Genomic DNA, 22833 nt, shown 5'->3' on the forward strand with positions numbered 1-22833 from the left:
AGAAGCTTTCCAACAGAATGAATTTTACACTTGATCTTAGCCAAAAGGCCGAGAAATGATCAGAATGAATTTTAAACAGAGTACTTCACAATTAAGTTCAAGCAATCTACTAGTTCACATTAAGTTTAGGATTTCTCACTCAAGATTATAAAGTCAAAAACAAACTGGCTTTTTTTGGCTATTTGCCTTTAAACTACTGACAAACCTCAGATAAGTGACTTTTATGAACTGCAATAAAACTATTTGTGAGAAGAGAAAACCAACAACTGGGTATTTACACAGTTTTAATTCGAATTCACACAAAGAAGTAAAATACAGTCAGTCTTCATCACTTGCGGATTCCGTATTGGCAAATTCGCCTGCTCGCTAAAATTCATCTGTAAGCCCAAAATAAATACTCGGGAGCTTTGAGGACGCAAGCAGAGCAGCATGAAATCTGAGTGCATATTCCCAGCTGAAGCTGAACAAGGCAATGCTCTGCCTTCTTGTTTCAGTTCACACAAGTGCCTTTTTTGTGATTTATTTAGTGCCAAGTTTTTTGCATTTTTGTGCTTTTCATTGGTGATTTCGCTGTTTAAAATGGTCCCCAACCATTGTGCTGAAGTGCTGTGCCTTACAGAGAAAATACGTGTAGTAGATAAGCTTCACTCAGGCATGAGTTACAGTGCCGCTGGTCCTGAGAACAATATTAATCAATCAACTATATATATTTTAAAAGGTGTCTTTGAGCACAAACACATAAAACAAGGTTACGTATTCATCTGTTAGTGAATGTGATGACCAGAGGCTTGCAGGCACCTAACCTTGTGTCTTCCTTAGGGGCCACGATTCAGAATTCAACAGTCCAGTGTTCACGGCAACTTTCTAGGAAACTCAAGTGGACAGATACCCAGAGAGATTTAGAACATCAGGGAGCTCTTTGAGGGCGGTTACCTGAAAACTCAAGCTGCATGAAAGCGCTCTGACTCGTCTGAGGCGCTCCCTGCTCCTGGTGTAACAGGGTCACGGTCCCTCGCTGCAACTGCAAGTTCAGTTTGGCAAAGACATGGTCCCGCTTTGTGTATGTGTTCATACAAGAGGCGTCTGCAGTGGGGTCAAAAAACTCCTCAGAGCCTGAACGTGAGGAAGAAAAGACTTTAAGAAAACACATGAGAAAATTTAAAAAGCACTAATCACAGTCATGATGACATTACTTAACTCCTTTTCCCTTTTTTAGGGACAAACTCCAAAGTCACAGGCAACTGTTCTATTTATTAATATAAAACGATCCAAACTGTTTTATAAGGGCTCTTACCAACTTATCATCAAATGAGGGGCAATGTTAAGTTCACGACAAAGTACAGCATAAGGCAGCACCACCCAGTGGGGTGAGGCATTCTGCACCGCACTATCCAGTACCCCAGGCATTAACCACAGGTGGGTTTGAGCACTGTGGCTAATGCAGCTAGTCAGCTGAGGAAGTGAATTTTCTATTTTATTTTAATAAATTTAAACAGCCATCTGTGACTACAGCCACCATACTGGACAACCTGGGTCTAAAGAGTAGCTCTGGACTGGTATTTGAGCCTTGGAGTTTAAAACTTTAGAACTTGCTCAAGTTTAGTTCTTTTACGATCGCTGCCACTCAGACCTATATGAAGCTGTACCAGTATTCAAATTTAGTAATGGAGTTACAAATGAAGAATCTCTCAAAACCTCCTCTCTCAGCCTCTGTGAACATAAGACAAACTGTTTTACAAATGTCTTTTTTTTTTTTTTGAAAAATACTCTAGGCTGTTTCACAAATAAGAGATGAATTATGACCCAAGTGTCTCCCTTCACTACAGCCAAGAAGGGCAAGTGAAGGCCAGCTCCTCCTTACCCAGGATCTCCTTGGGAGTCCACTGTTCCTGCTGCTCTGCCGTCAGCCCCTCGACTGGCTTCCCTTCAGGGCTCTGCTGCCCGTACCAGCCACCCCAGCCAGGAAACCAGGACTGAAGATACTGCAGCATCCCGCTGCCTCCACCGGTGTCTGGGTCTGCAGGAGAGTCTCCTGGAGAATCAAACTGAGGCTCTCGCAGGCTCTGTGTCAATCAAAACGAGCACACATGAGTTCCCAAAGAGAGGACGCAGGAGTGATATACGCTGCTTATTCTCTGTCCCCCACGTAAGCACACAGAGTGTGCTGGGTCTGAACACATCTTCTCACAGAGGATCTCCTACCTCTGCCAGTTCTTCCTGTTTGTGAAATCGTTCATGAACCAGTTCACGCAAAATCTTCAATTCCTCAAAGCTCTGTTCCTCTTCAATCCGACATATTTCCTCCTGTTTGGGTGAAAACAAAAACAAGCAAACAAAACAGGTATTACAGCTCCAGAGAAACTGGACACCTTCACAAACCACTCCAGTACCATGAAGGAACCTATCTGGCCCCCAACGTTTCTGACATTTCAAAGGCCAAGAAACAATGAGTATCTTCCTTGTTTCATGTTGCTGTGTTTCTGGCTTAGACAGCTTTTCCACTTAATCCCAACAGATTCCAGTTGGTCTCTGAAACTAATGTAAGTACAGAGGGAGCAGAGAACAGTACTGCGTTGAAAATGGGTGACTGAAGAACACATGCCGCGGGAGTATCCCGTGTTTGCATAGCAACGACGGTTCACAAAGTGCCTTCACATGCGTCACCTCACCTGATTCAAGTAGGTGGCTAGGTCCTATTCTCCCCACTTAGATGAAGAAACTGAGGACCAAGTTTACCGTGTGTAGCCCTCCAGCTCCTTTACATTTCATATGTGACATTAGCAAGGAAGTGGTCATTTTCATGTTTCATGCTAGTTAGGAAAGAACAATGGCGGCCCGCTACACGCAAAGATGCAAAAGAAAGCGGCGTTAGCTCTCCCAAGCTGTTTCCTATACCAAACCATTGAGAAAAAGGAGATCAGATGTGTTTATTTGCTCACCTCAGCTGAAGTTTAGATTTTTCTCTCCCTCTATGTCTTTGCCTGTGCCTTTAAGAAAACCATCTAAAACAAAAGGTCCGATTTATCCCATCCTTTTCATAAGGTTTCTACGTCAGTAACCATGCCCAACCCTGGTAAAAAAAAGCATTAGCAAAGTGAATGGGCCGTATTACAGGGCACCAGCGGGAGAAGTGAGAACACCGAGGGACTCAGCACCGCCAGTGGTTACCACAGCAGGGTGCTCTCATGGCTGAATGTGTTCCCCAAAATTCGTTATGTTAAGCCCTAACTCCCAGTGTGACAGGATTTGAAGGTGGGGCTCTGGGAGGGGGACAGGTTTAGATGTGGTGAGGAGAATGGAACCATCATGGTGGGATTAGATCCCTTAGAAGAAGAGGAAGGCCGATCTCTCGACCCAGGAAAGGCCACACAAGCGCACAGTGAGAAGGCAATTGTCACAAGCCAGGAAGACGGTCTTCCCCAAGAACCGAATCTGCTGGCACCTTGATCATACTTTTCAGCCTCCAGATCTGTGAGAAATAAATGTCTATTGTTTAAGCCCCCAGTCTGTGGAATTTTACTACAGTAGCCCAAGTGACTAAGGCAAGTGCTAAAGGGAAGCTTAGAAGAGTTTACTAAAGAAATAACTCATTGATAGTACCCAAGCCAAAATATGTGAAATAGTCTAAACTGCTATTGCAAAAACTGATGCTCATAAAACCTAAACAAGGGTGGTGGGAATAGCTCAGTGGCAGAGCACATGCTTAGCATGCACGAGGTCCTGGGTTCAGTTCCCAGTACCTTCACTAAAAAGAAAAGAAAAGAAAAAGAAAAAGCTGAAACAAATCAAGGAGGAAGCACTCCCCACTGCCTTCCCCTGGGAGACAGAGGCAGAGACTAGAGGTGGGGCGGAGTTCCACGCCAAGACCCCAGGACTGGTGGTTCTAAGGGTCTCTAGTTGGGCAGTGAACTGTAACAGGAGCTGGCCTTCACCTTCTACTTCACACCCTCTGCCTAGACTCTTCCCCCAAAACCCCAAGGTCAATCAAGTCAATTGGGATTAGGGAAAATGTAGGCCAAAGGCCATAGAGATTAGTTCCAAACTTTGGAGGAGGCTTTGAAGAGACACAGTGACTAGATGAAAAGTCTCTCCAGGCCCAGCACAGAGAGCTGGGGACAGGGAGTGAGCACAAAGGCCTGGCAGGACCACGGCCCTCTTTTCTTCCTCCCACCCCATGGCTTGGCTCCTCTCAAGCAACAGAAGGTGAAGGATGCTTCCTGCCAAGGCAAAGCCAAGCCTTCCAAGAAGCTCTCACTTGAGTAAGACCAACTCTGTCCTGTAACATAATGATCCCTAACAAAGACTTTATTTCTTCACAGATTCCATTTTCTTTATTTAGCCTTTGAGAGACATTTTTATGCTCTGAATGGAGGCAAGAAATGCAAGACAACAGTCCCCTCACCTTGTCGTCTGCAGACAGCAAGCCTCCTTTTAACTTGGTGAAGTACTTGTCAGTGTAAGACACAGCATCGCGGGCCCGCTGCAACAAGAAGGCCCACGTCCAGCGCTTCCTCTGCTCTCGGATCTCGTGCAGGTTGGCGTTCAAAGCAAAACACCACCATTCTCGGCAGCTGAAACATTTCATAACAACGTAATTACTTCTCACAATAAAAGTAACAAAAATGCTATCAATCCAGGGCAATCCACAACACACCACTCCTCTTCTGAGACATCTCTTCTCCTGTCAGCTATCAGTCTATGCCTCAAACTAAAATAATACTAGGCTAACCTCAACATGTGGGAAAGTTAATCTACCGGCAAAGCACTATCTATAAAATAATAGATCCTTAATTAATATACCAATAATAATACATTACTCAGTTGGTTTGAACTACCCATAACACGAGCCCCTCCCAATGACAGAAAATCAAGTGGTGACTATACCATAAATACCATCATAAGATAATTAGCGAGGATCTGACTATTAAAGATTTTAAATGGAATATTTCAAGAAAGACATGGAAATACACAGCATCTAAAAGAAGTTTGAATGTATTGACTGATCAAGTTTATCACATCAACATGAAAAGATTCATTTTTGCTATAGATATTATAAAGCATACAATACAAATGCTGATCGAACAACTTGGGAGAAAAGACACAGGGAAGTAGGTTCAAGAGGGCAGGAAATATTTACTACACAATCAGATTCCAGCAGAGCAACACCAGTCTCCTAACTGAGACCTAGAGGACCTTCTGAATTCCCCTACACTCAACCTAAGAGTAAACCTGTGGCACCAAATAAATATATAGCAAGAAAGCCAATCATGACAACAGAAATGGCGTTTTAAGACCAGAAAAATCAACTGTATTTTTATCTCCAACCATGTGTAAAAGACAGTGAGACATACTTCTGATCTAAGCACAAAAAAAGAATATGCTATAAATGCATTTCACACACAGCTCGTAACTGACAAGCCTTACTTCTTTGATACGGCCACTTTGGGTTTCCATTTTCGGAACTTCACCTGCCTCTCCTTTCGTTCCAGCTCCTTGAGGAATTCCATGATTTGCCGGTATTGCAGCTTTTTATTAGAGGTTAAGAGATACTAGGTTAGAACTGGTTTGTTCCTTTTGCTCAGTTAAGACATCCACCTCACAGGAATAATTCATATCGGTCAACCCATGGAGCTAAAATCCAGTGCAAACTGAAAGACCAAATTCCAGCCCCGAGTGGCATTTCTCTCCGACCACTGTCAGTTAAGTATTAACATTTACTGCCTCTCTTGTACTCTTTGCTCAGCACTTAAAACATCAAGTCAAAAGTAACCTGACACCCACCCAATCAGACCGTAGAAAGACAGTGGGTCCTGCACCCACCACAGCTTGGTCTCACATGCACTTTCCCACTGAGGGGCACTGGGAAGTGTCCAGATGCTTCCATCAACATGCCTCCTTCACCCCAGTCACAGTCCAACGGAGCAGAAACCACCGGGAGAAAGAGGGTACCTGAGAGAGCTTTAAGGGAATGGTCTCCAGATGAATATCACATTCGATACGGGGAGTGTGCCGAGACCGCAGAGGCTCTTTGGAGCAGTTTCTCTTCAAAAGAGCAGACGCACACACAGGCTCCAAGATGTAGTGATGATCGCGGCTCTCCATGCTCTGGTCCATGGCCTCCTGAGAGTCACAAGAACGTCTGTCATTACAGCAAATGTTTTTAGGATCAAGTCACGAGTGGGAATACTATCTAATCTGTAGCGTATTACACCAGAATTCAAAAGCAGGATAAAATTAGGAATCTAAAGCTCTCTACAGCATTTTAACATTTTTATTTATATTTCTTATTAAGCAATACATTCACACGGTTTAAAATTTAAAAGGCAAAAGGCTGAAATCTCTCCTTCCTACTCCCATCCTCCAGCCACCATTAACCCTACTCAGAGGCAACCAATGACACCAGAGTTTCTTAAGTGTTCCACCAGAAGCATTCTGTATATATTCAGGTAAATCCACAATGTTCTGGTTTTTTAACAATTCTTACACATATGGTATATATTCTATTTTGCCTTGGTTTTTTTAAACTTAATACTATATCTTAGAGACATTATGTATTCATCATAAAGATCTTTGCCTTTATTTTTGATAGCTGCATACTGTTCTACTGTATGGATATACAGTATTTATTTAATCAAATTAGCAGAACAAAAACCATTCTGTACAAGAGCATGCAAGCCAAAGAAAATTGTGTCCGGGAGGAAAAATGAGTCCTTTTTCTCCATTTCACTTAAACCACCTAAAATTTCTTTACAAAAAGATTAAACAGATTTTTTGTTATCTATCTTTCACAAACAGTAATACTTTATATCCAGTGATTTATAATGACTTCTAAGTATTTCTTAAAGGAATGCCACCAAAGGTGAAATTTCAACATAAACATGATGAGAAAGCTCTTCCTTAAGAATAAGATCTGGTACTTTGTTCGTGGAAAATCTGGGTGTCTAGTACAAAGGCAGCTAAGAGAATGAAGAATTCTAATATGTTCAATGCAGACAGTGGAATACCACGCAGCAGTCAGTGAACTAGAAGTATAAACAGCAACACTCATCAGGCTCTAAAAAAATTGCTTTAAGTGGAAAAAAGAAAACAAAGAAACCTATAACACACTATAAGTGTAAAACCCACTCAAAACCCTGGACATTGTTCAGGAGTTATACACCTTGTGAGCACCTCAAGCAAACATACGCAAGTGTGGATGCATGAGGGGTGAGGAGTAGGGGACTGGGGGGCTGGGGATGGGAAGAGACATGCAGAGAACAAAGCCAGACGTGGCAGGGATGCCACCTCACTGTACTGCCGCACTGTGGTAACGAAGCCCTGTGAGAATCATACCTGTAACTCTGCCTGAGGCAAATCCCCCAATAAAGTGCAGTCGACATCCCAATAGACGCTAAACTCTGCCACATCTAATTGCTTTTTCCGCATTAATTTCTGTACCTGAGGGAAGATAGAGAAGAAAAGAAAATGATTCTCTATTCACAAAATTATTCATCCATTCAACAGGCCATTGAAGAATCATGCATCGGGCATTTTGCAAGGTGCTGAGGACATAAAATTGAATTAAGATATGGTTGTGTTCTTATAGAGTTCAGAATCTAGCTAGCTGGAAATACAAACATGCAAACAATTTTAATTAAGCAGAGGAAGACTATATAGATGCTATAAGCAAACAGAGAAAATGTCACTGTGCAGATGAGTTTCAAAAGCTGTGTATGTTTCAGGCAAAGGGCAGGATAGGAGGGAAAGACTGGGACACATTGTAGAGAGTGGGGCCAATGATACCAAAGCCCTGAGAAGGCGAATACCCCTGTGAAACTGGAGCACTTACTCACGGTGCAGGGGCAGCACTGGGACACGCGTATGAACACGAATTTGGGGTAGGGAGTTAGTTAAGTGTTAAGAAAAGTAGCTTGAAACGTTACTAGGTATATTGGGTGGAACAGTTCCCTGCGCCCCCAAATTCATGTCATCCCAGAAACTGCGAATGAGACATTAACCAGAAAAAGGGTCTTTGCGATGTAATAAAATTAAAATGAGGTTACACTGGATTAGGGTGGGCCCTAATCTAATCACTAGTATCCTTGTAAGACGAGATAACAGACACACAGGGCAGAAGGCCACGTGAAGATGGAGGCAGAGACTGGAGTGATATGTCCACAAGACAAGGATGGCCAAGGCAGCCACCAGAAGGAAGGATGGGACATGGGACAGTGTCACCCTCACAGCCTCCAGGAGGAACCAACCCTGCCAACACCTTGATTTTGGACTCTGGCCTCCAGAATTAAAGAAAATAAATTTCTGTGGTTTTAAGCCATCTAGTTTGTGGTAATTTGTTATCATAGCCCTAGGAAAGTAATACACTAAGAAGGCTGTCATACTAAGAAGGCTGGATGTCACACTCCAAGGGACACGGAGGCGCTGAGGGTTTTGGTAGAGGGAGGCACCAGGATCAAGTATGTGTTTTAGAAATGGAACTCTGGCAACAGACCAAGGTAGAGCTTCTCCCCATGGAGTCATGAGTGTGTCAAAACAGAGAGCATGTTTATAGGACTGAGTTACATTTTGGGAATACAGTGACCCTTGAACAAATTGTAGGTTAGGGGCACCAACCCTCCTGACAGCCAAAAATCTGCAGTGATGGCAAACTTGCTCTGTGAAGGGCCAGACAGCAAATTTTTAGGTTTTGTGGGTCATATGGTTTCTGTTGTAGCTTCTCAACCATGCCACTGTAGCACAAAAGTAGTCTCAACAGTATTTGAATGGATGGGCATGTAAAGCTTTACAAAAACAGATGGGGCCAAATTTGGCCCACAGGCCAATTTGCCAACCCCTGATCTAGAGCTGGTCCACCTGGGTTCAAGTGGTCCCCCCGCTCCACCACTCGCTTCATCCTTCCGCTCCTCAGCATCCTCGGCTGCGGTACAAGGATAACAGTGGTGGTGAAAAGTAACAATTCAATGAGGTAGATCACGTCAAGCACTAAGAACAGTGCCTGGTACATAAAAGGGTTCTAAGATGTCAGTTTTCATGTGTTCTTTTTAACATTTAGTAACATGTTAGAGAATAAAGGAAAAAGGTTGGTTTCAGGGGAGCAACATGAGCAGATCGAATATAATGGTTATGACAAGCCTAAAATACCACTGAGGCGTCCCATAGGGGGTTAGAGACCTTGAATATGAGGTCAGAAGAGGGGTGGAGAATGAAGTTCAAGACGTGGACGCCATCGGAAAATCTTCCTAGGTGGCAGCTGAAACTATGAAACAGCAGAGCCCGAGAGTGCACACGGCGTGGGAAGAAAATCAAAGATGAAATCCTTTCTGTATGTCAGTATCTTTGTGTATAAAACGCACCAGCATTTAGCGGATGAGTGAAATGATGACAGGTCAGAGGAAATTAACTGTTTCTCTATTACAGCAAATGAGACAAGAGACATTCACGTTCGCCAAAGAACAGGTGGAAAAGAACGTGATCTCATTTACATAACACAAAAGGACAAAAGGCAGAGCTCCAGATGCCCCAGGCCCAGCACCTTCTTGCCGGTTTGCAGTCATAGTTCATACTCACAGGCTCATTTACAGCATTTTGCACGGACACATTCTTAATGCAGATGCCAAATGCAAAAGGATGGGAAGGATTGGTGACACCATCTTCAAAGCGCAAATGGACATCTTGAATTTTTAACTGCAGAGGGGAAAAAAACCACATTTAGAACACTGCCACAGATAGAATATTATAGGCAGGGGTCACACTACCCTTGAGCCACTTAAGTAAAACACAGCAAGCAGTTTACGCAAATGCTTACATCATATACATATCCAACACTAAAAAGTTATAATCGCCAACTGGATATGAATGACTTTTCTTTGTGATTAGTGCTATCTCAAGAAGAGAGTTATGATACTTAACATTAAATCATTTCGAAACACATTTTAAACACTGAAAGAAAGTAGTACTATTGTATCTAGACAACTGCCCCCACCTCTGATGATATCCTAATGTCGCCTGGGTCCCCAAACCTGGACAGAGGAACACCACTGGGGCATTTCCACTCTGTACTTATTTATTTCCCCTTGCCCTGGTAGTAGGCTCAGAAAAGGCATTCTGCTTCACTGAATTAAAATATAATAACAGAAAGTGAAAAGACAACCCATAGAATGGGAGAAAATGTTTGGGAATCATATATCTGATAAAGGACTAGAATCCAGAATACATAAAGAACTCTTACAATGCAACAGTTAAAATAAATAAATAAATAAATCTTTAAAGGGAAAAGGTGTTTGGATAGACATTTCTCCAAAAAAAAAAAAAAAAACAAAAAAAAAACAAATAACCAACAAGCCTGTGAAAAGATGCTCAAGATTAACCATTAAGGAAATGCAAATCAAAACCACACTGAGATTGAACCTCATACCCACTAGGGTGGCTATTACTAAAAGAGAGACAATGACAAGTGCTGATGAGGATGTGGAAAAACTGAAATGTTCACCCATCGCTGGTGAAACTGTAAAACAGTACAGCCTCTCTAGAAAAGTCTGACAGTTCCTCAAAACATTACGCACAGTTATCACATGACTCAACAATTCCACTCTTAGGTATGTACTCATGAGAACTGAAAACATGTTCATACAAAATGAATGTTTATTGCAGCAATATTCCTAATAGCCAAAAAGTAAAAGCAACCCAAATGCCCATCAACTGATAAATGGATAAACAAAATGTGGTATATCCTGGGAACTGCAAAAACTCTAGGTATGAAAACTCCATTCAAACCCCTACACTAAGGACCTGACTAGACTTAAATGGGGCTCCCAGCAGCCTAAGGCTGTGTCCCTGGAACATTCCATCCCCTTCCAGAGTTCCTGTCTGGAAAAGCTCAAGGTGGTTTGTTATAGCCAACACCGGACGGTAGCCACTCCCTCTCCCCCAACAACTTCCCTTTCTTAAAGCAGTTAACAAAAGGACCTACAACTGTGAATCCTTTCTCGGTCCCCATGTGCCAACCCTTTGTAATTTTTCACCTGAGCCCTCCCTACCCATACACACTCTCACTTTCCCTTTAAAAGGCCTGGTCACTTCTGTACAAATTGGAAGGGAGCTCTGCTCTTTCCCCTACTGTCAGCGGTCACTGAATAAAATTTGTTTTCACCACTTAAACTTCACTCCAGCTTTGTTTATCTTTGGCAGTTCATACAATGCAATATATTATTCAGAAATAAAAAGGAATAAGTATTGATACATGCTACAACATAAATGAAACTTAAAAGCATTATGCTAAGAGGCCAGACACAAGAGGCCACATAGCATACAACCCTGTTGATATGAAATGTCCAGAACAGGCAGATGCATAGAGAAAATAGGTTAGTGGCTGCAGGGGCTGGAAGGACAGGGGAAAGGGAAGTGGCGACTAATTGGACATGGATCTTCTTTTCAGGGTGATGAAAAAGTTCTCGAATTAGATGCGGTGATCCATGCCTAACTCTGTAAATACACCAAGAAACACTAGATTGTACACTTTAAAGTGTGAACTTTATGGTATGTGAACTAACTCTCAGTAATGCTATTATTAAAAATAAAATTAAAATAATGAGGAATTTTTTTTAAAAATTGATGACAGCGAATATAAGTAACTGCCTGAAAAAGAATTCAAAGCAGTCACCTCAAATGTGCTGACGTTTTTAATAACCTTATGAAAGTTCTGAAACCACCAACCTCAGATCGTATTTTTTTGAGGAAGTGGGATACCTTAAAAACATGGGGTCCGTATCACATTGGCACTGCAAGAAAACCCTGGAGGTAGTTAAGTACAGCTTAACTCTTATGACAGTCATGGAAATTAGTGTCAACCCTGATCTAACTTTTGAGGACAAAACAAAACAGTAATTAAAGCAGAAAATATGACCAACTGCCCTGGCACTGTAACTCATCAAACTGTCCCTGGATATATCAGTGTGAGATTAAATATCTTAGCGGGCTGTTCACAATGCCGTATGGAACCAACTAGAAACCATACATCCAACCTCTCTTGTTTTACGGACAAAGAAACTGAGACCTCAGAGATTAAGTGATTTGCCCTGAAACAATACAGGCATGAGGACTCAGGTGACCTGGCTCCTTAGGAGGCAAATCCTTCAGCAGGTAGGATTCCCATATTCAAAAGGAAAATGAAGCCAAATATAAGTGGAACGAAAACTCCTACTCATGCTAACTGAAGCAAGAGAAACCTGTGTCTGCCCAGAGCTGGACTGGCTTTTCCAGTTTCCCCTCTGGCACCACCTAGGAAAAGGCACAACGTGCAGACACCTTGTGATCATTAAACCCACAAGTAACAAGCAACTAAGATGCAAAAATGCACTTCAGCCTGAGCAATCCCTTCTGTGTTCATACTGTACAAAAGTCAGTAGGACTTACTTCAATATTCTCCACAATTCTCGTAACGACTGAGGCAGTGACCGAATACCAGTAGGACTCCCCTTTCTGCTGGCGTTCGTTCTACAAAGGAAAGAGCCGCTGTTATCAGAATCTAGTGCTCCGCTCTCAGGAGTCTCACCACCACTTCTTATGGCCCAAAGGATTTCTGCCTTGCCTTCCATTTTTCCTCCAGGGCTTGAAGGAGAGCTTTCTTGCGTTCCCTTTCCAACAGCTTCTCCTTTTCATCATTGAAATCCTGTATTTTTTCGGGGGCTCCAATTAAGTGAAGGCTGGAGATGGAGATCACCCAAGGGTCCACATGGGGGCGATAAAAGGGAATCTGAAGGGTTACTTTCCCAATTAAGCCTGGAAAAAGGAAAGTCTTATTAAATCCCCAAACACATTTTTAATTCTTTCTGTCTTCCTGTATTATTCTTGTTTTCTTTAAGGAGTATTACTATTTTTACCATTTATTTTTTAATTTAAGAAAACAATCAGCAGGTTTTCCTATATGTGAAACAAATGTTAGTAGGCTGAGATCTGTAAGAATGAGGCATAATAAATTAGAAGCTGGAAAAAGTTCAGTGTGACTTTACCACATCAAATGCAACCTCTCCCCTCTGGAAACTACCTCCTTCCCAACAGGACCACATCTTCAACTTCCCAGGGCTGTCTTTCTTCCCATGACACCAACACGAGCCTGTGGGAGCAAAACTCATTTCTTGTTCATTATTAATTAGCTGGCTGATAGATCTTTATTAGGAGTTACCAGACTTAGAATATGTCCAGTCTTGAACACAGCAACTGAAACACAGGTGACGCTGTGGTGGCACTCCACTGAGAAAGAACTCCGAGTCTTTGCGGGCTGATGGAAAAGCTAAATGGCCTGGTAGGACTGTGATATTTACTTTCCAAGTTCTACCACTTGCAGCCAAGCCTTCTAGAACACAAGCATTCTTTAAATTCAATTAGTAAGAGGCAAGTCACCTCTAGGGAATAATGCATAAAATATGTGAACTGTCCTAATGGACCTCTCAAAGATCCACACAGCCCAAGCAGCAGTCTACCTCTGAAAGCATCACATCTTATCAGAATGTGATCATTACCATCTGAGATCTAGAATTCGAACAGGATCCATCTGTTATGTTTAAGACAACAGAGTATCATTAACACCAAGTGATCGACTGTGTAATCCAACAATAAATGAAGAAACCTTACAACAAATAATGAAAAAACATTTTAATTGTTACTTTTTCTAGAAAAATGAAAGTACATTTTCTATATCTAATAAAATTTACATTACAAATGAAACCACACACCAGCTTTCACAACACAATAATCAGGGCACAGTTGCAATTCTCACCTAAATTAATTGGGGGTAAATTTATATGACAGCAAAATATAACTTGTTATATTTCATTTAATTTTTGCAGAACACAGAAAAAGGTTCATTTTTGCAAAAATATTAGAAAATATCCATTTTCCCCAAGAGCCTCTCTTAATCCTTTGATACTCAAGTACGACCCTTTTGGAAGTGTCCAGTGTCATCATCCTTGAGTCTCTTCAAGGTTCTGATTTGTCGGTGCCTTTGCTTGTGTTTCTGGCAGTTCATCCATCACCTGAACTGACTTCCAGAAAGCCTAGATCCCTCACAAGGTTTCGACTTTATTTCACCTAGCAACTGATTTGTATTGTACTTGAATTTTACTGTTAAGTACCCTCAAAATAAGGGAAAGACTGACTGACATCAACAGGCTATTGTTGAAGGATGAGGGGTGTCTAAAGAGGGACTAATTTTATAAGTGATCACTTGATAGAGAATATTTTTACTCTGGGATATTCTTTTTTTTAACATTTTTTATTGATTTATAATCATTTTACAATGTTGTGTCAAATTCCAGTGTTCAGCACAATTTTTCAGTCATACATGGACATATACACCCTCATTGTCACATTTTTTTCTCTGTTAGTTACCATAACGTTTTGTGTAAATTTCCCTATGCTATACAGTATAATCTTGTTTATCTATTCTACAGTTTTGAAATCCCAGTCTATCCAGGATATTCTTGTTTCCTTACCAAATCTAGTAATTGCAAGGCTCCTATAAAGCCTGTAAATATCTACCGAGTGTGTTGAGCACTGTTCTGAGTAATTTTAATGCATTAACTCATGTGCTCCTCTCAATAACCCTACGATGTAGATATTATTATTATCCCATCTTAAAGATAAGCACACACAGAGTGGTTAGGGAACTTCCCCAAGGTCACACAACCAAAAAATGGCAGATATGGAACAGAAACACAAACACACTGTTCCAGAGCCTACCTTTCATTCAACAGAATAAACTGTCTCTTGGTGACATTTATAGTGAATTCTCTGAAAATAAGAACCTCCTATATCTAGAACAGAAGTTCTCAGATTTTAGTAAACATAAGAATTGTCTGGGGTGCTTATTAAAGCTACAGGTTCAAAAAAAAAAAAAGGGATGCAGGTTCAACGACACTCCCTCAGAGATTCTGATTCAGTAGGTGTGGGGGTCACCTGGCCTCCCCACCACCATGCCCCCCGACTCCCATCATCCTGATACTAGCGGCCTGGAGACCACACTTGAAGACTGATCTAAACTCTCCCCTTCCTAGCCTGCCTTCTCCTGGTCAAACAGAGCCAAACACAAGGGCTCTCAGTTTTCATGTCCCAAATAATGAAAGACTCGAAACTGCCTCCCTTTCCCTTGTTCCACATACCAGCTTTGACTTCAAATGGTAATTCCAGTTCTTTCAAGGCATCCTTCTTTAAAGGCAAATTTTCTAATTCAACAGCACCTAAAAAAATAAAGACACCATGACATGTTTATCCAACAAATGAGGGGGGTGCCTACCGTGTGCAAATCAGTGAAGGTTAAATGGAGAATTTCACATCTAGGCCCAGGCTACACCAACGTGCTTTCTCTGAACTAATTTCCTGACCAGCCCACTCTGACAGGTAAGTAACGGCTGCTGAAGCTTACAAGCAGATAAAGGATTTAGGCAGGGATCTAATTTGGGCCCCTAATGAGCCAGATAGTAAGAATTTCAGGCCTTAGAGTGTCTGTTGTATATTCACTTCTTGTTTTGTTTTCTTTTTCTTATGAGCCTATAAAAATGGAAAAGCCAGGTAGAGGGTAGAGCAGTGGTAGAGCACGTGCTTAGCATGCACAAGGTCCTGGGTTCCATCCCCGGGACCTCTATTTCAAAAAATAAAAATAAAAATAAAGAAAGAAATAGAAATGAAAAAGCTATTCTCAGCTTGCAGGAGGATCTGGTCAAGCTGGCCCATTTACAGACCCCTAGTTTAGGCTAATAGTCACCATTACTATCTGAATCACCTGGGCTGAAATGCCAGTTCCTGGGGCCCCTTTCCAGACATCTCTGGGATTGAAACACAGAAATTTGAGATTTTTAACAAGCTCTCCTTACCCACTGCCTATCCCCACCACACACACACAAAATGGGTGTCTTCCACACAACATCTGAGAGCCCATGAGAGTTCAATAAAGTTGAACATCAAAAAGAATTCTACTCTTTCTTCTGGAGAGATCACCCCATGTTCTCCTGTGCACCTCCACTGGCAGGTGTAATACCAGTCAGAGAGCAGAGGCGTGAAGAGGACCATCACTGAAGGTCTTTTTCAGACCCAGCTTTTACAATCACTTAAACCTAAAAGAGCAAGATGTCTCCACGGCAGTTTGAAGGAACAGTCAAGAAGGTGCAGCTAGATCTCCAGCTCTCCCAGCTATGGACTCATTCCTTCACACACAGATACTGATCCCTACTCGGTTTTAGGCACTGTGCTGCCCACTGGGAATATTAAAAAAAAAAAAAAAGAGGCAGGCAGGGTCACCATCCTCAAAGAGCTGGGGAGACAGCCATCATTTTATAAAACTGTATAACACAAGTCAATTTCTGAGTCACTTAAACCTTTCTGAAATATATTTTCAGGAACAGGGAGCACAGATAGTAACCACCCAGCAACTATTAGCTTGTAAGAGAACCCAGAAGAAAGGAAAGCAAGTCTTCCTCCAAAGACAAACTAATACAAGAAACTTGACTATTTTCCCTTTGAATGACTGTTTAAGACTTGTGCGCCACTGGCTTCTAAAGAAGTATTCAAAGCTAGCATTTTGGCAGCTTTTGAGCAAATGCACCCAACTTATTTTTCAGACTTTTGCAGGAACATCTGTCCACATGGGACTCCATATACCTTAAGACCAACCAAAAGGAGAAGTTCATAATCCCAGAGAACCCAGAAGCAACCCTGTATCCATGTCTGGGGACAAAACGATCACTGAAAAAAACACGAGACATGTTCCTAATCAGCTGAAACTGACTTAAAGGGAGGAAAGTATACAGATTCTCTTCTTTTGAAGAACAACATTTGCAATTTGAATCATTTGCCCTATTTTCCAATACCCGAATCTGTCACAAAGTAGGATGGCCCTAGGTTTCCTGGGTTGCTGTTTGGCATGGAGAAGTGGAAAGAATGGGAGGCAATCCAGGCAATGAAAAATTAAAGAAGCTGAAGCACAGAGAGCAAAGGAGGTGGTCTAGAAAGGTCTAGAAAGGAGAGGAGGCCCCGGAGGAAAGAACGAAGGAAAGAATGAGAAGCGGCAGCCTACACAAGTGAAAAACAAGGGGGTCAGGCAGAACAGCAGCAGTCATGGTTCAAGACCAAAGGCTTCCTTCCTACCTCTCTACCCCCTCACATGCACCCACAGCCGGCCCTGCTGGGAAAGGTCCCTCCAAGGGACCAAGTCACAAAGCCTCAGCACAGGTGAGCAATAATGTTCACTGATTACTAGGCAGATAATTTGCAGGCTTAATGTGTGGATGTCTTTCTCTCATACAGAAATTCCTCACCTCGGAGTAACAAGAAATCTAGTCACTAGAACTGGGGTGACTTCAGAGGTTGGTCACTTTAAGTAATAGCTAATAATTACTTCACTCTCCGCCCTAGGCTTCAGGTCATTTAAAGGGCCAAATCTAGGTTCAGAGCTTATAAAAAGAAAAAGGAGGGGGAATCTAAATGCCCAAAGTCCAGACTCCTTGACACGGCACCGGCAGCCGCTACCTTCTGGCCTCAAACTACCCCAAACACGCCCTGCGGGTCCTCAGCCTTCTGCCTCTGCTCACACACTTAGTTTGGCCTGGAATGTGGTCACTCACCCCGGGGACACCGACCAAAACCCGGCTAAGACGCACTTAAAAACCACCTCCAGAACAGTTTTGCCAGAGTCCTAGAGACAGATGAATGGTTCCCCTCCCACTGCATTATGCGTGCACCTCCAGTTTAACAATGCAATATACACACTGCCTTGTATGACTGTACACTTATTTCTGTCTCCCGGACAGGCTAATGGCTCTCTGAGGGCAGGGACTACAGAGGTGGATCTGGGATGACGATGGTGATGGTAACACTAATAATAAAACTAACACTAATAAATACTAATACTAATAATAATAGCATTTAATGAGAACTTACTACGTGCCAAGCACTTCATATGCATTTCTTCATTTGATCCTCACAAAAATAAGAGGAAATACTATTATTTTCTCCATTTTTACAATAAGAAAAATAAGGCTTAGAGAAAGTATTTTTCTATTCTGCAGAGAAACATTCCTCAAATTCCACAGGTTCATTAAAAGCCATAGAGAATACATTTTAAAAAGAAATAATCACAAAAAAGCGGTAGAAAGCTTCAGAGACAAACACAGTTGTCATTACAAAGGTATATTGTCTAAAATTGCTGAGATTAGAAATCTATTGTTAGTATAGACTCCATAACTTATCAGACACTACAAATTTCTATTTATTCATTTCTTTAGCAAATATCCTTCCTCTTACTGTAGCACTCTCGAGAAAGCCAGCTCTGTTATTAGCAACGCTGCGGTGTGCAGCTCTCTTTCTAGGCCCTGTTACCTGCCCTGTATAACCTGGTTAGCTTCACAGTGTGTCTGAGGACTTCAGTAAGTGACCAAAGAGATGAGCTTGAAACTACTATTGTACTTTTAACACACCCCTTCCCTGAGAGCCGGCCACTTTCTCTCTGATAAGCAGCTCCCTTCCAGGAAAGGGCAGGAGGAAAAGCAGGAGAAGAACACGAAAGAACCCACTTCTGTTCCCAGCACAACGAAGGAAGCCGGGAGGTATGATAGCCAGAGCTCCCCACGGCCTGTCGCTGCCACAATCATTTCACTGGTTTCGAAGGGTCAGAACAACCTGGAGAATGCCACTGCTGGAGCAAGTAAGTCACCGGCACCCTGCGCTCAGACTGCACAAACATCTGCCGCACTGCCAGCCCCGCTAGCTTGCCCTGGTCCACCTGCCGAAATCCACACTCCTGGGAAGCCCATGAGGTTCCCGCTATTTTGAGGTCTCCTTTCCACTTTCTATGATTTTACATGTTTGCAAATTGACTTCATCATCTTTCTCTAGATTTGTGAAAGGATTCTATTTTGAGCTGGGCAAAGAGACCTTAAGTGAAAACAAGGAGAAGAAAGCGGTTTTCCAATCAGCCCATCAAACCACTGGGCCGCATTTACCAAGTACAGGCCTAGAAAAGCTAAACTGTCTTGAGCTTTAGGTTCTTTTCTACTCAGCAAGACAAGACCTCAGAAATTCTGTTGGAAGACCTCACAATAACATATTTAAAAACTCCTACTGGGTGTCTCCTGTACGCCAGCAGGATAGGAGTTTTAACAGACACTCCACCTAACCTTACAGCAATCCTGTAGAGGGTAATATACCTCTCAGTTTTCTAAAGAAACTGAGGTTCAGAATTCCAATGACTTGTTCATACAGCTTACAAGTAACACAGAAGGATTTGAAGCCAAAGCCAGTGCCATTGTCACTAGACCCTGGCTGCTTCCATAAAGCTTCATAAAACCAAAAAAAAAAAAAAAAAAAAAAAAACTGGAGCAAAGCACAGTCACCAATAGTATGGTCTTTTTTTCCTTTTAATATTTAACAGTTCCCTAAAATCTACAACAATACAGCTGCTTACTTCAGTCACCCTGTAATAATAAATGGTGTCATATGGGAGAACATTTTACACATATTTAGTACAAAGCCATCTGGCCGTTAGGGTTTATGATTCTCAATACGACAAAAAGAATATAAAAAACAGAAATGCCATCTGCAAATCCTGCTTCACCAAAAAGAGAGACACGTACTCACCTTTCAGAAGTGCAACAGAAAGCTGGTCGGTGTTCAGGTTGTTGACGTATTTCCCCAGATAGGTATTGAGAACCCAGGCTACAAGCCCTTCCAACATGACTATATCCTCAAGACAAGGTGTTTAAAAATCATGGATCATTCTTTGTTCCTCTCTCTCATGGTCACAGAAAAATCTATGAAAGAGAAAAAAAAGAAAATGAACAGGAAAACCAGATTTTTCCAAGCTGATTTCCCACTCTACCTCCCCTCCAGGTGGATGGATGTGAAGCACAGATTTAAGAAAAGATGGGGTAAGACGCCCCGGCTAGTAAAGGGAGGGCCCAACAAATACACCTGTATTTTAAAGAAGCTGCAAGTAAGAGCCACTTATAAATTTACCAAAAGTTGCATACAATTCAAAGTTATGTATCTTTTCGATGTAACTGATCATTAAACTGCTTGCTTTTGGTGATTCATCTGGGGACTAGACTGTCCTGATCAGATGTTCTCATCCAGATGTGATTTGGCAATGTCCAGAGACATTTTGATTATCATGACTGGGAGGGGGGTGCTACTGGTATCTTGTGAGTAGACTACAGAAGCTGCTAAAGTTCCTACCCTGCACAAGACAGTCCCCCACAGCAGAGTTATCCAGCCCAATATGCCAACAGTGCCAAGGCTGAGAAATGCTGTCCTAGATTAAGGCAAAAACAGCCTAAGAAACTGTATCATACCAGAATATGTATCAATTTCATATTCTGCACCAATCCTTTAAGCCTTCCTGAAGTCAATTTTGCAAATTTGTTCATCAGGATCATTCATAAAATAATATAAATGGAAGGGAGACAGCAGTGGTTTATCACTGTTTTTAAATGTCCCAGAACTGGTACCTGGACACCAGATGATGCTGATACAATAAACTACCTTAGTCAGTGATTACAAACACCAGAAATCATCTGGTTCCAGCCACAGTAATTACACTGACTACTGAATTACTATTACCCGTTTTAACTGGTGTTTATTAGTATTATAAAAAATGCAGAGATTATTTTTATTACAAAAAGTTAACATGAGGGAACTTGAAACGCAAAAGTTTAAATGGGTTCTAAGATTGCTCAGCCAGTAGACCCTACTTAGAACTGGGGGCTCCAAATCTTGCTCTGAGCCAGGCATGTCGGACACCAGCCCACCAAGCCTGACACTTCGGGTTTGCTATGGCAGGCATCCCACTTGGAACCAGCCCTTTCAGGATCTTTTCCAAGCACTCTGCCCCACCTCCAGTGATTCATTTTAGTGCCAGTAGATACTCGTATCCCAACTGAAAGGCCTCCACCCAACAAAAACCCAAAACACAAGACTCTACAGAAGTTAACATCCAGGAGAAATTGGCTTTTATTTGTCAACAGTGTCTTGCATTTCCAAACAAAATTAATTTTTATTTGTCAACAATGACAGTAAAAACATGTAAGTAAATAAGTAGCATTTGGCAAATACAAATTTCTTTCCAAAGATCTTTTTTTAAGCTACCTTTTGTGTAATCTGCTAAAGATTATTGGGCACATTTATTTAAAGAAGAGGTGAAATAACAAATTCCTCAAAATAATAAAGGTTTAACAGCCTGAGTAAAGAAACATTTCTTTATTATAACTTTAAACGAGGAAATCCGTGAAAACAAAACGTGAACCCAGCTAATCTTGTCTTATTATATAGACTCCAAACACACTGAGGCAAAGAACCAAAATCGGAGTACTCTTAATTTTTTAAGTTACTGCCATTGATTCTGGCCCTAAATGCCAACAAACTCTCTCGGAAGTGCCAACTACAAGTGCTCGTCCAGGAGAGGGAAACAACTGTCAGTCTGTACACAAGATCACACCCTACCCTACTTCTCCTGAAAGCACAGATTAAAAGATGAGGTGAGAAGCCTTGTGTAAAATGCCCTGGGCGGTACACTGAGGCCCAAGACAGACAGCATCCATTAGCTCTGCTAAGCATCTAGACCAGGCTTGAGGCCACTTCAAGGATTCCCTCAAGGAATCCGGTGTCAGGAAGGGCCGCCAGACTGGCCAGAATCCCAAAGTGTTTACACTCCGGTCCATCGGGCTTCTAGGCAGCTGTCTGGCACTCACCCCTACCTGGCCTCCCCTAATCGGTGGGACAGGTGACACTGGGGATCAGTGCTCAGCCCACAGAGGGGCAGACAGCCTGGCATGACCTTGAGCCAGGCCCCACCCTCGACCGGCAGCTGGAACCCTGAGTAGGAAGGGCTGGCAACAGGGCGCGGGCGCGGAGGCTGCGGGGCTGAGGGCTGCGGGAACCAGAGAACTCTGAGATCCGAGGCCGGAGAAGGGCAAGGGCCAGGCCCGGAGCCCCGCAGGGACGAGACTCCCAGGAGCCGAGACTCCCAGTGCCCAGGCTCCCACAGCCCGCCCGCCGCCCCTCTGCTCTCAGAACCCTACGCCCCGCTTCAGGGGACGGAGACCCCCGGAGCGGGAGATCCCAGACACGGAAGGAAAGGCTTAGCCAGGGCTTGACCCCGGCTGGCGAGGGGTAAAGAGAAGTTTGAGGCCTGCTATCCCCAACCCACAACATGACCCCAGAAGCTGGAGAAGAGAGTGGTGAAGACACTGGAGCGCTGACCGAAGCCCCATTCTTGGGCATAAGGTCGGGGGGCTCATACACCGGGCTCCCGCCGTAAGACCGGGGCTCCGGTGGGGAGACGCGGGCTGACACCCCCTCAATTCCACGGCACCTGGCTGCCCGTAACCTGGAAAAGGGTGCCGGGTCCGGCAGGGACTCGGACTCCCCAGAACACGGACGCCAGAGCCCCGGGAGGCTCGGGACGCCCAAGCCTGTGGCTGGGATGCCCGCGGGGGCTCGGCGCCGGGGGCTCGGACGCAGTAGGACTTCCCTGAGGAGCTTGGACCAGGGAAGGGCCGGACGCCGGCGTCCCCGGGCTCCCAGCGCCGCGCTCCCCGCAGGCGGGCCCGGGCCCTCAGTTCAGAAGCGGAGCCGGAGCGGCCGACCGCGGGCCCACGCCCGCCCTGCGGCCCCCGGCCCTGCCCGCCGCCCGGCACCGCCCGGCCTCGGCCTGTACCTGTCGCTGTCCCGGACCGCCCGCCCCAGCCCGGCACTGCGCGGCGCTTCCTCTCCGCCGCTCCTCAATGGCGCTGGCCGCCGGCGCTGAGGCCCGCCCCGACCCGACCAATCGAGCGGGCGCCGCGCCGGCGCCTG

General features: G+C 43.4%; 1 protein-coding gene across 12 annotated transcripts in view; it reads right to left on the bottom strand.

Moving 5' to 3' along the window:
• The window catches only part of VPS13D (vacuolar protein sorting 13 homolog D), a 225281-nt gene extending 202448 nt beyond the window's left edge, over positions 1–22833 (bottom strand). For all 12 annotated transcript variants that reach the window (XR_012511449.1, XR_012511450.1, XR_012511451.1 and 9 more), the window contains exons 1-13: positions 22697–22833; positions 19621–19793; positions 15153–15230; positions 12584–12774; positions 12409–12489; positions 9565–9681; positions 7333–7437; positions 5950–6120; positions 5425–5525; positions 4403–4571; positions 2203–2304; positions 1862–2063; positions 934–1113 (exon numbers count right to left, since the gene is read on the bottom strand). Coding sequence is in view for 9 of the 12 variants with exons in the window: in XM_074377398.1 (XP_074233499.1) it covers positions 934–1113; positions 1862–2063; positions 2203–2304; positions 4403–4571; positions 5425–5525; positions 5950–6120; positions 7333–7437; positions 9565–9681; positions 12409–12489; positions 12584–12774; positions 15153–15230; positions 19621–19717 (1594 nt within the window). In the remaining 3 variants the exon portion in view is untranslated. The remainder of the gene's footprint in view (positions 1–933; positions 1114–1861; positions 2064–2202; positions 2305–4402; positions 4572–5424; positions 5526–5949; positions 6121–7332; positions 7438–9564; positions 9682–12408; positions 12490–12583; positions 12775–15152; positions 15231–19620; positions 19794–22696) is intronic.

Source organism: Camelus bactrianus, chromosome 13, assembly GCF_048773025.1.
Source record: "Camelus bactrianus isolate YW-2024 breed Bactrian camel chromosome 13, ASM4877302v1, whole genome shotgun sequence".
NCBI lineage: Eukaryota > Metazoa > Chordata > Mammalia > Artiodactyla > Camelidae > Camelus > Camelus bactrianus.